A 12,052-nucleotide genomic window follows, 5' to 3' on the forward strand; every position below is an offset into this window, starting at 1 on the left:
CTGGAGGTTTCTTCAACATGACAAAATGTGTATCCTGGCATTACAACACAAACTGTGACCCTTAGGTATTTGTGTATGCAATGTCACATCACAAGTACAAAAACAGTGAAGTTTACATCACAGTGTGACATGTTTTGTCATTTATCTCCCTCTCGGATACTGAATGATGTAGGTGACAGGCACTCTGTCAGATTCTGCAACATTGAGGTGACTTTGGTTACTGAGTGATGTAAATGACAGGCACTCTGCCAGTTTCTGCCAACACTGAGGTGACTTGTAGTTTGTCATATAAAGCGCTGAGTCAAATCTTCAACTTCTTCACTCCTGGGGAGAAGTAATTGCTTATCTTTCCATGAGACGTCAGGAAATATTTCTACAGGAGAAAAAGAGGCATGCCATTTTGGGAGCGAAGAGAGGCAGAAGGTTGAAATTTTTCTTCAGCTGCTGAATTTAGCTTGGAATTACCAGAAAGCCAAAATGTAAGTCCAAGTAAAGCTGAATCTAAAAGGGACTATGCAAGTTCACCTGTTGTATACTTGATGCCTCTTGAGATCTCCGACCATCAGGTCAACTTGTGATCTATCACAAGATTATCTTCTCCTTCATAATTTTTTATAGCAGATTTCTTTAAGTTAAATCCATTTGTGGATTTAACAGCACTGTTTTTGTTTTGATTTCCTGAAACATTTATTATTGTGCATATGACTACCCAAAATAAATAATAAAAGTTTGCTTGTTCTTTTTTCTTTTTGTTAATAAAATGTGATTTAATTATAACTTATATCAATGTAACTTCCAAGAGGGGGCTCTGTTTTCCCTAATCAAAACTCAAATTGTCAGAAAGCAGTTAGAGAATTTAATTCATTATTTTCATTTTTTCTACTTATTTGCTGGTAAAGCATCTAGGCTGTGAGGTTACCCCCACCCCGTTTTATACACCAACAGTAGGGATAGGATCCCAAGCAAAAGCATTCTTTGGAAGAGAAGTAGTAGTAACAATAACCAGGAAGGAGCTAGTAAGGTAACAAGGTAGGCCAGGGTGTGTAAACTCAAAGGATTTATGGGAGACACGATATGAGACCTCCAACATTTAACCCTTTAGGGTCAGCAGTAGTTTTCATCTTCAGATAAAACAGCTTTAATATGCACTTTTTATTTCTACAGATGGCATCTCTGCCTCAGAAGATACTACACCCATCTGTTGCTGATACTCTTCATGAAATCTCTGTACCATTTACTCCTATAACTTGTTATGGAAAAATAGCACCTTATTCAGCAGATAATAACAATTCCATGCTATCTAGAAGTTGTTTGTTGAATTTTACAACTGATAGCAAGATGGGCTTTGAAGAACCCAACGAAATAGTAAATGGAAAAAAGCATTCAACCGTTTGGAAGCTCTCTGAAGTGACCTCTCTACGAAAGGAAGAAGAAACATCAAGAGCTACAGCTGGACTTGAAGAAAGAAAATGCTTAAAGAATACATGTATTTCAGAATTAGATAATAAACTACACAGGGAAAGTAGCATCCCTGAGATTCAAAAACTCAAAGATGTAAATTGGACAGAATTGTTTCTTGATCAGTCTCCTTTTGGGAATAGCATTCAGGAAAGAAGTCATTCTGTCTTGGATCACTGCATATTTAAAAATATGGTTCAAAATAACAGGGGCAAAGATATCATAAATAAAAAGCCTGGCACTTTTGATCCAAAGCTATTACATGCAAATATTTTAAACAGTTCTGTAGCCTTTGAAAATAATTCAGAGAATTTTGAACAAGAAACTCCTGGGACTTTGGTAAATAATAATACATTATGTCCTGCAAACATAATTTCAAATTCTATCCAGGCAGCCAAGAATAAAAATAAAAACTATTTTTGGGCTCCACTTAGTGACAGTTCCGATGAAGAGTGGACAAATATGACAAAACATAATTTAAAGTGGTTGCCTAGGGACAGCAAAAATTATACAAACCTTGGTGACAGTGCTAACTTTGACAATCTGACCATTATGAAATATTTCAGTTCATCAATGCCGAAAGATGAAATTGTCTTCAAAATAATGCCTGACAGCTGTGAAAAATGCAATCCAGGAATGGAAACCTTGGAGATTCAAGAATATAAATGCAAGAATTTTACACAGACCCCAAAATATAACGATTTTAATGGAACACAGAATTCCATGAAAAGCAACTACAAAGAGTCTGAAAATGGAAATAACCATTTTCATTCTAAGTTTACAGTAGGAAAAGATGCACTGAGACATCAGATGTCAGATATTGAAGCTTTAGAGAGAGCCTCAGACCAGAGAAATGAATCTAAATTACAGCAAACGCTGGAAATGGACAATACCTTTAAAGGGAGGAAATATATCGGAGAACAGGATGTCAATTTTAATAAAGCTACATATCAAAAAGATGCAGAATTAACATCTCAATTGGGCTGTTCAGATACGGAAATTAAGAGCAGTTCTGTGAGTTCATTACTGAAGACGTCAGAAAATAATACTTATAAAGAGGGCTCCGACTGTCTGAATCACAGTATTAAAAGCGTGAATAAGAGCAATATTGACTGTGTTATGCTAGTTGGGCCGCCCCAGATCAGTGATGACCAGGTCATACATAAGCCTTGTATCTCCAAAAATGAGCAAGGCTCTGTAAATGATAATATTTCGGCAACTGGTCTCCAACCAGCAGATGGTGCTAAAGAGTTCTCCACTGCAGGTGTTAAAGGGGATGGTCATAAGAAACCGCTTTATAGCAATACAGACCCATTATATTTCAGCCATAGTGAGGGTGTTTTGGCTAAATATTATTTTTATTTGAACTATCTCAATGAGTCCAAAAGATTTCAGTGCGAAAATGCCCATCCATTCTCTTCATGTCAAGAACATGGTTTTTTCAAAGAAGCCTATTACGATACTGGATCCTGTTACTGTAAGAACGGTAGCATGAATGAGCAGCAGACAGATGAAAATATGAACAATGACCTGGGAACTTCTGAAGGCAAGAAAAGGACGGAGATCATCAAACCGCAAAATCATTTTGAAGATCAGGTGTTGAAGCCTCAATTTGCAAATAGCGCCCGCAAAGAAATGGAGAGAACAGGCACTTTTAAAGGTAAAATGGGACTGTTGTTTTTTTTAGTTAGTGAGATGTGTAACTGTTTTTAAATATCATGCAGGAGCAGGAAACTTGATGCTTTGTTAGACTATGGTTTCCAGAATGTCTTATATTAGCCATTTTGGTTGTGATGGTCAGCAGGTGAAATCAAAACTGTTTGGAGGACATCTAGCTGCTGTCCCATGTTACTTTGCCACAAACACAAAGTGTTAGTGAAAGTTTCTAAATTTAGTTAGAAAGGTTCTTTTACTCTTGTCCTACCTTATTGAGAATTTAAAAATATGACTCCATGGTAGTGGCAGTGGCTCAGGTTTAATGACATAATCTAGGAAGGGTATTAGCCATAAAGTCCTTTGAAAACAAGAGGATTTATAGGATTTCATATTTAATACCTTAATTGTAGGGCTTATGTCAGTCACTTGGGAAGAATTTAAATTTATCTTCCATGTATTAAGAAGAGGGGGAAATAACTTGCAGGCTACACATATCAGAGATTAGTTGCAAATCCTGGCACTACCAGTTCGCTCGTGCTCACATGCACGCTCATGTGCGATGCCTGCCGCCGCCGCCACTACTGGTTTTCCCACCTCTGATACATATCCTTTAGAGCATTGTTTCTCAACCTTGGCAGCTTGAAGATGGGTGGACTTCAACTCCCAGAATTCCCGAGCCAGCCATGCTGGCTCGGGAATTCTGGGAGTTGAAGTCCACTCATCTTCAAGCTGCCAAGGTTGAGAAACAATGCTTTAGAGTGCTGTGTGATGCCCTAATGATGCTGGGAACTTCCCACATGTCCTGTCCACCACCATAATGAAAGAGAGCTTTTACATTAGAAATGTAAAAGAGTTTTGAACTAATATGCGCTATGGTGAGAGAGTGATAAAAAAATAAATCCTTTCTCCAGCAACCATTGTATGTGATAGCAAGTGGCTCTTCCATGATGAAAATATCTAGTTCTGGAAGAAAATGGAAGTGTTAAGCTGCTACTCAATTAAAAAACATGTTCATGCATTTGTTATTCCATTTCAACTTCCTCCTTCTCCGCGGGCAGCTGTTTTCAGAGACCCCTAGGTTTTATCTTCATTTTCATTTACTAATAAATGTCGGCATTTTTCAGAATAGACTTATAAATACATGAAATTATGAATAAACATACTTTCCATTTGAGACTTTTCATACTGTATATCCAAAGTATTTACTGTGTTCTGATCTCATAATATGTCCAGTCCTTGGCAGAGTATTGATTTCCTTAAGGCTGGGTGCACACAGAAGCTGCTGTGTATGCTCTTGGTGTCATTGCTCCGCCCGAAGGAGATAAACCTCCAAAGTACATTTTACATAAAACCTAAAGAGATTGCTCCCAAGTAAGGTACGATTGTCTAGCTCTAGCAACAAGTTAATTACTTCATAGTGATTTAGTAAATCAAAGGTGGGAGCTGGTCTTTTCCCATTTGTATTGGCATTGCTGTAATAGTGCAAGTACTAATTAGGCTGGGCTATGTGTGATGTCAGATGACCTGGGAACTTCTGAAGGCAAGAAAAGGATGGAGATCATCAAACCGCAAAATCATTGCCGACTGGCAACTACACGGAGGAGAGCCTTTTCAGTAGTAGCTCCGACCCTTTGGAACGATCTCCCCATGGAGATTCGTACCCTCACCACCGTCCAGACCTTCCGCACAGCCCTTAAGACCTGGCTAGCCCGTCAGGCCTGGGGACAAAGATAACTGTCCCCACCCGAATGATGAATGAATGTTGCTTACTATTTTACTTCTATGTATTGTTTGTGTCTATTGTCTGTATACCCCCCCCTCATTTTTTATGTAAGCCGCCCTGAGTCCCCTTAGGGAAAAGGGCGGCCTATAAGTATTAATAAATACTAAATACTAAATAAGATGCACATAAGAAAAAGGCAATGTTTTCAGCACAATGATGCAATCCCACTACCATCATTTTAACAAAAACAGTTCCTGTGATTCCTCTGGCAACAGATTTATTCTTCTCTTATACATATACTATATTAATTACTGGCAACCTCTCTCCTCTTCCATCTCAGCTGAAAGCAGGTGCAGAGAAGTCGTAATTTGGTCCAGCATCTCTGTGGCTACTGAAACCAACATTTCCACAGCTGATATTCAGAGTTCCCCTTTTATATCCAAATGTAATTAAATTGGGAAATCCAATCAAATTCCATTTGTTGTTTCTGGTTTTGGACTAATTTTATTCTATTAATATGCCTTATGAATGCCAAGGATGTGTTTTAGATGTTTATGTCATTCCCTGGGGCTCCTTTTAACTATGAATTAACTATGACTGCAACTAATATATTCTGTGGATCATTTTTTATAGACCAGGAAGTTTTTGAAAACAGGAAATCAAGGCCAAAACAGACTAGTCCTAAGAAACATTGGGAAAGAGCCAACATTTCATGCTCATCTTACGCACAGAGAGAACTGAAGCCAAGGTTTGCTTATTTAATATTTAATACAACTGTGTGAACAAAGCAGTGCATTTACAAAAGGCATATCTCCTCTGTGCTCTGGCTTCTATTTTTTAAACCCAGAATTTATAATGGTTCCCTGCAGATTGCTTTATACATTATAAATATCTCATGATATCAACACTATTCTTTTACAATCACACTATGTACCAGTCCTGAATAATCTTTTACTATTTTAAAGAGAATACTGGCTTCCTCTGTTAAGGTTTTCCTGTGCAACTATTTCCATTTAATTATGAAATACTAATTTGAGATGGATCATATTGAATCTAGTACAAGTAATATTTTACACCCATATGTAAATTTCTCTACTAATATCTTTAGTGTATTCCTAGATGAAAGCAAAGACAGGCTGCAGTAGTAGAAATTACACAGAAATATGGTAAATCTTGTTAGTGGTGGTTGTGGCCAGTGTTACTCCCGGTTCGCTTGTGCGCATGCACGTGTGCACTGGATGCACACTTCATGCGCATGTGCAGTTCAGTGGAAATTATACTGTGTGTGTGCAGAATTAAAAAATGGCGGAGGTGGCAACTGGGGAACTGGTTCCAAGGCGTGTCTTTTTCTCAACATTTTTACGCTCTTCTGTGCTTTGCATAGTTTGCTTACCGTAAAGGGAATAACATTGAACTGCATGCATGAGTATAATAATCTAAATAAAAACAATAGGTCTTGACATAGGCGTTGTATCACCAAAATGCATGAATTTCATGAGAGTGGTGAACTTTGTACGTTTTTAAGACTAAAATTAGAGAGCCTGTTTGGTGTAGTGGTTAAGTGTTAGGCTAGAAACCCGGAGGCATCTGAGGCCTAAAACCAGCTGGGTCACCTAGATCTGGTCACATTTTGCCCTAGGAAGAAGGAAATGGCAAACCACTTGCAAAAACCTTGCCAAGAAAACTTCAGGAACTAGTCCAGGCAGTTGCCAGAAGTCAAAACTGAATCAAAGGCACAAACGCAAAACAAACTTAATTGCTTATTCCTTATTTTGATTTTAAATTTCTTTATCTTTTGACTATTTGAAGAAAATTGTAATCTGTTTATTTTTGGGCAGGTTAGCACTAAATTTGATTCTCCAGTAAGTCTAACAATCTGTTTACCGTATTTTCACGACCAAAAGCCGCACCGGATTAAAAGCCGCAGTATCAATTAACGTTAATTTTTGTAACTTTTTCCACATATAAAGCGCACCGGGTTATAAGCCGCACATTTCCCGACGCTTCTGGACATCGCGAGGAGCGGCACGAGGGTTCTTGGCGCTCCGGGGGGCGCCGAGGGCGGCTGGGAGGGGCGCGCGGCTTGGTTTCTCCTCCCTGGACGTCGCAGCGGCGGCCCCGGGCTCACCGATCTCTGTGTTTTTCGCATCGGGGCATGCTCTTGCAGCGCGCCCCGATGCGAAAGGCACTGGGATCGGTGAGTTTGGGGCTGCTGCTGCGGCGTCCAGGGAGGAGAAACCAAGCCGCGCGCCCCTCCCAGCTGCTTTCGGTGCTTCCTGGAGCGCCGGGAGCCACAGATGTCCAGAAGCGGCTTTTGGGGCTGGTGGGGATTGGATTTCCGGCTCGGTGGCCCCTGTCGCTTCTGGACATTGTGGGGAGCCGAGGAGAGTGTGGAGGGGAGCGCGCGACGGTTCTTGGCGCTCCGGGAGGCGGGAGAGGCGCGCGGTTTGATTTCTCCTCCCTGGACGTCGCCCGATCTCTGTGTTTTTCGCATCGGGGCGTGCTGCAAGAGCATGCCCCGATGCGAAAAACACGGGGATCGGCGCGCCCGGGGCCGCCGCCGCGACGCCCAGGGAGGAGAAACCAAACCGCGCGCCTCTCCCGCCTCCCGGAGCACCAAGAACCGCCGCGCGCTCCCCCCCACACTCTCCTCGGCTCCCCACAACCGCAACAGACGTCCAGAAGCGACAGGGGCCACCGAGCCGGAAATCCAATCCCCACCAGCCCCAAAAGCCGCCTCTGGACATCTATTGCAGTCGCGAGGAGCAAAGCAGCTGGGAGATCTTTTTCCACATATAAAGCGCACCGGGTTATAAGCCGCACTGCCGATTTTGGATCAAAATTTAGGATTTTTAGTGCGGCTTATGGTCGTGAAAATACGGTACTTATCACAGCAGCTCAGCTCTGAAGGAGGATTAGCTCTGGTGGCTGTTTTCCCCCTTAAAGATGGCAACACAAGCTAAAGTAAGCTATGTAAACAGGAAAATATGAGTGTTGTCATCCAGAATCACCACGCTTGCCTCGGCTACCTGCATATTTTTCCTTGTTTAAGGCATAAAGGGAAAGTGTGAAATGGATAAGTAACATCTGGCCCAGTGATTTTGAGGCTGAGAAAAAATTAAGCTATACACGTAAATCAAACATTCTAAATTTTGGTCCACAGAACATCTTGTGTAATTGTTTTTATTAATGTTGCACTATGTTTTTCTCTGTAGTAGATCACGGTGTGTCCAAAGACCTGCAACAGGCAAGAAGTTAATAAGGAAGAGCAGTTATAATTCCCAGAGCCGCTTACCTTCAGGTTTGTAGAATTTGAGGTGATATCCTTGTTGTCAAAAATTCTGTTCAGGACAATGGCAAGTACTCATTGCCACTATAATTAAGTTCATGAGAAATAAAACAGATTAAAATGTTGTTTTTGTAACAGATCTTGTTTTTCAATAGTACTTTTAGTAGTAAAATTAATCTAATTGTACAGGATGGAGCAAGGATTGTCTATTTACGTATCTAAAGTACATAGTTTTTTATATCCTGGGTTTAATCAGTTTAGCATGTTTTCATAAGGAATCTGTTACATCATAATAAACTTTTTTTCCATGTTAATTTTTTGTGGGGGCTCTGCTATCAGTCAAGGGGTGATCTGCACTGAACAGGTCAGTGCAGATTGCTTTAATTAAAACAAGAATCAACCTCTCTGGGAACCAGTTGAATAAAATGAGTCTCCATTTTGAAATAATAAGATACAAAAAATGTTAGTTTCTGCCATTTAAATGCTTTGATTTGTTTTAGTACTATTTAGTGGCTATTCTCTTTTTGTATTTTGTATAGTGATTTTGTATGTGGTCATGTTATTGGGGTAGGATGGTCATATAAGTATTCTAAAAAATAAAGAAGCAAACAAATTATTTATCCATCCATCTATTCTAGTAATCAGAGACTGGTTCTTGGTTTATTCATAACAAAATTGGTTTCTGAAATTGGAAATGTACCCAGGGGGTCTGCTTAAAACTATAGTGGACTTGACCCAATGGCTCATCAGCATTTTAATTGACATCATTTACTAAAAGGGTGAGGGAATCAACGATTTGTTTTAGAGAAAAATAAATACAGTTTGAAACCATCATTTGCTGCTGTCTCTTCTGTTTGGCAATGTTTCATTCCTGCAAAGTATTGGCAGTCAACCTGGCCTCTGTTCACCTGTGGCAGAAGTCAGTGCCTCTTTTTGTTAACCAACAGTGTGCAGAATTTAACATTTAGTTGGTGCCCTGGCTTCTGAATTACAGCATTTTCTCTCAATTACTAAATTCTGCCTGTCTCCCCTCTGCATAGAAATGGAAGAATAATTTGCTACTGTCACCATTGTTCAGAATAAGCCATGTGACTTTGGCCATTTTCTAAAAAATATTTGATCTGGACAAAAATTTTCTGTGCAACAAAATATTCTTTCTGCATATAAATTCCCATGGAAATCTGTTAAAATGCATGATGTCATAGGTTTGTAGCCAGGGACTTCTTCTAGCAGCTGGAATCACACTGTAGTGTAGAGCATCTGCAAATGTGGATGTATAGAAAAGCTTCCTTGATCCCAAAGTGTGAAAGGTAAAATGAGGCAAGAATTTATTTACACACTGCATTTACAACAAAGAAGACTGTAACTGACACTTTTAAAAGGGACTAGGAAACTGAATGGGAGAATCAGAGTACATTTTGTTGAAAATTTAGCCATCAAAAAGCTCTGAATTCAGGTGGTAGTTTCACAATTCGAACTGCACTATAGTTGTGCCAGAATACATTTTGCTTGGTAGAATAAGAGATTGTTTCTGCATTGCCTACATTCAGCAGAACTAGTAAGTTTGGGCTGGAAAAATGCAGACAGATAGGAGCAAATATCACTTTGCTGTAATCAGCTATGATAACTCAAGCATTCAGCATGTCAAAATGTATTATTTTTTCCATTCTCACATCTGCCAAGCAAATGACTCTAAAACACTCTTGTAAAAAAAAAGAATACTTTAATATTTTAGTGCAATAGCTGTGCAACTTGAGTTACAATGAAAGGAAATTGGTATGAGCCAATGAAATTTCAAATTGTTCGGTACATGTTCAAGATGAATGTATCTTGAGTTACAGTGGAATTTAAATGAATATTGTCAATTTCTATGATTCTGAAAAGCTTGCTGTGCTGTCCCAAATAACTGCATATTTGGGAAACTCAAAGTTCATATTTCTTTTCTAGGGACGCAACGTAGGTTGCAGTATGAAAACGCTTCTCAGTATTATAACAAATTAAACATGGTAAGCATATGTTGTCTTCTAAGTTATACATTACAACTGTAGCACAGAAGCATTTGGAGAATATATGTATACCATTATGTAGTTAAGGTTTAGAAGTAGAACTTTAATAACATTATAAATCAAATCTTTTCTAATTTTCTGGATGAGAAGTTATTTAAGGAACTGACTTATTACAGCCAGTTATTATGATTCTTAAAGCCACTATATATTTTTTCAGGTTTGTGCAGAAGTGTGAAAAAAGTTGGACTGCTTTAATAGAAATGAGATATTGTGTTCATGAGAAGTCTGAAATACTTGAGAATTATTTTTGAAACCCGCACAGCCATAATTGGAGACAATATAAAAAGCATTTTTTAAAAGGACTATGGCAAAGTTTCTTGTAGTTTCAGAGGTGATTCATGAGTAGCATCCAAAGATGTAGAAAACCTGTTGCAGTTTATGCTTGCCATACTCTTAAGCATTCAGGGTCAGGAATTAAAAACAAAACATTGTCAGCAGTCCAAGCATGCAAAAGAAAATTTCTCAAACATAAAATATACAAATCAAAGGACACATCGAATGGGATAGACAGCAATAGTTTGAGAATTGATATCCTTCACACCAGCAGACACGGAGGGTGCCCCAGCCACACAAACAGACCAGGACGACTTGTGAACGATCTGGGCCTTAACTTTCTTTACATAAATATTCCAATAGAGGAACTGGATCTATTTAGTGCCTGACAAATGATCAAGCAGGATACACAGGTGGGAGAGTATGTTTATATAGGCCACGATAAGGGAATTTCCAGCATTTTATCTGCAGGCTTTTCGTTTTAAATATGTTTTATTTTCATTTTCATTTCATACAGTCACATATATACTGTGCATAACCGGGGCCATATAACATTGAGCAATAAACACAGCCATCCTTGTCAAAAATACTCCCCAAAATACAAACCCAATATACCACTTCAACCCTCCATACACCCTTTCTTTCACCCCCTCCAACTTTCCTTTCTCCCCTCCAACATTCCCCTCTCCTACTTCCCCTCCCCCTCTATCACTCCTTTCTCCCAATACACCCCCTCCCTTCCATCTCACCCTCCTTCCGATCTTCTCTCCCACCCTCTCTCCCCCTCTTTCTTCTTTCCTTCTGCTCCTCCCTTCGGTGTATTTCTACTATCTATCAATATATTCAGCTTCTTATTTTTACACTAGAATTAAAAAGGCAACAGTATACAAGTGCAATCATGTTACTTTAAAATCTAGCACATACTATATTTCCCCCCTCCCCCCTATGACCCCACCTCCCTTCCCCCCCCCCCCGACTTCCCAGAGCCCGTACACAGTATAGCTTTTTCTCAAACACAGTCTAAGATATATTAAGACCAAGGAAGTTAAAAAAAAAAAGGAAAAAGAAAAAAGAAAAAAAAAGTCAGTAATATCTCTGCATTGAACTCAGCTTCTTGCCATTACACAAACTTTAAGCAGTTTACATTGTTCCTAATCTTAGTTGTTTGATTACCTGCAGGATTTCCCCAGAGGTTATTTGTTGGTTCAACTTTTGCCTGTACTCTTCTTTAACTAGGGGTATTATCTCTTTATCTAAGTATCTGTCTATATCTAAACCCTTAATTTTGTCCCCTTTATACCTCCTTCCCTCTATAACACAATTTGGATACATTTCAAATTTTTCTTTTGATTTCCTCTTCCAATTCTTTTCGGTTTTGCCCTTGTTTATGTCTATGTATTTTGTTTATATTCATCAGTACTCCTCTCATATATGCTTTACTTACATCCCCTACAAATTCCATGAATATACCCTTATTCGTATTCAGAACAAAGTATTCAGATGGCAATTTTTTTACAATATAATATACTTTTCATATCTAAATAAACTCTCATTCGACCTCCAAGACCTTCTTGCCTGCACTACCCT

General features: G+C 39.2%; 1 protein-coding gene and 1 long non-coding RNA gene across 6 annotated transcripts in view; one reads left to right on the forward strand and one right to left on the reverse strand.

The window, feature by feature from the left end:
• Positions 1-12,052, forward strand: part of LOC106551140 (uncharacterized) — a 47,539-nt gene that overhangs the window by 2,545 nt on the left and 32,942 nt on the right. For all 5 annotated transcript variants that reach the window (XM_014069165.2, XM_087715950.1, XM_087715952.1 and 2 more), the window contains exons 2-5: positions 1,165-3,118; positions 5,471-5,585; positions 8,053-8,138; positions 10,074-10,132. In XM_014069165.2, coding sequence (XP_013924640.2) covers positions 1,165-3,118; positions 5,471-5,585; positions 8,053-8,138; positions 10,074-10,132 — 2,214 coding nt within the window. The remainder of the gene's footprint in view (positions 1-1,164; positions 3,119-5,470; positions 5,586-8,052; positions 8,139-10,073; positions 10,133-12,052) is intronic.
• LOC148045408 (uncharacterized) overlaps positions 8,032-12,052 on the reverse strand; it is a 37,055-nt gene continuing 33,034 nt past the window's right edge. The window contains exon 4 of the long non-coding RNA XR_015696717.1: positions 8,032-8,075. This is a non-coding gene — a long non-coding RNA (uncharacterized LOC148045408). The remainder of the gene's footprint in view (positions 8,076-12,052) is intronic.

The sequence above is a fragment of the Thamnophis sirtalis genome, unplaced genomic scaffold (assembly GCF_051295495.1).
Source record: "Thamnophis sirtalis isolate CommonGarterSnake01/CBP01778 unplaced genomic scaffold, rThaSir2_p1.2 scaffold_5, whole genome shotgun sequence".
Lineage (NCBI taxonomy): Eukaryota > Metazoa > Chordata > Lepidosauria > Squamata > Natricidae > Thamnophis > Thamnophis sirtalis.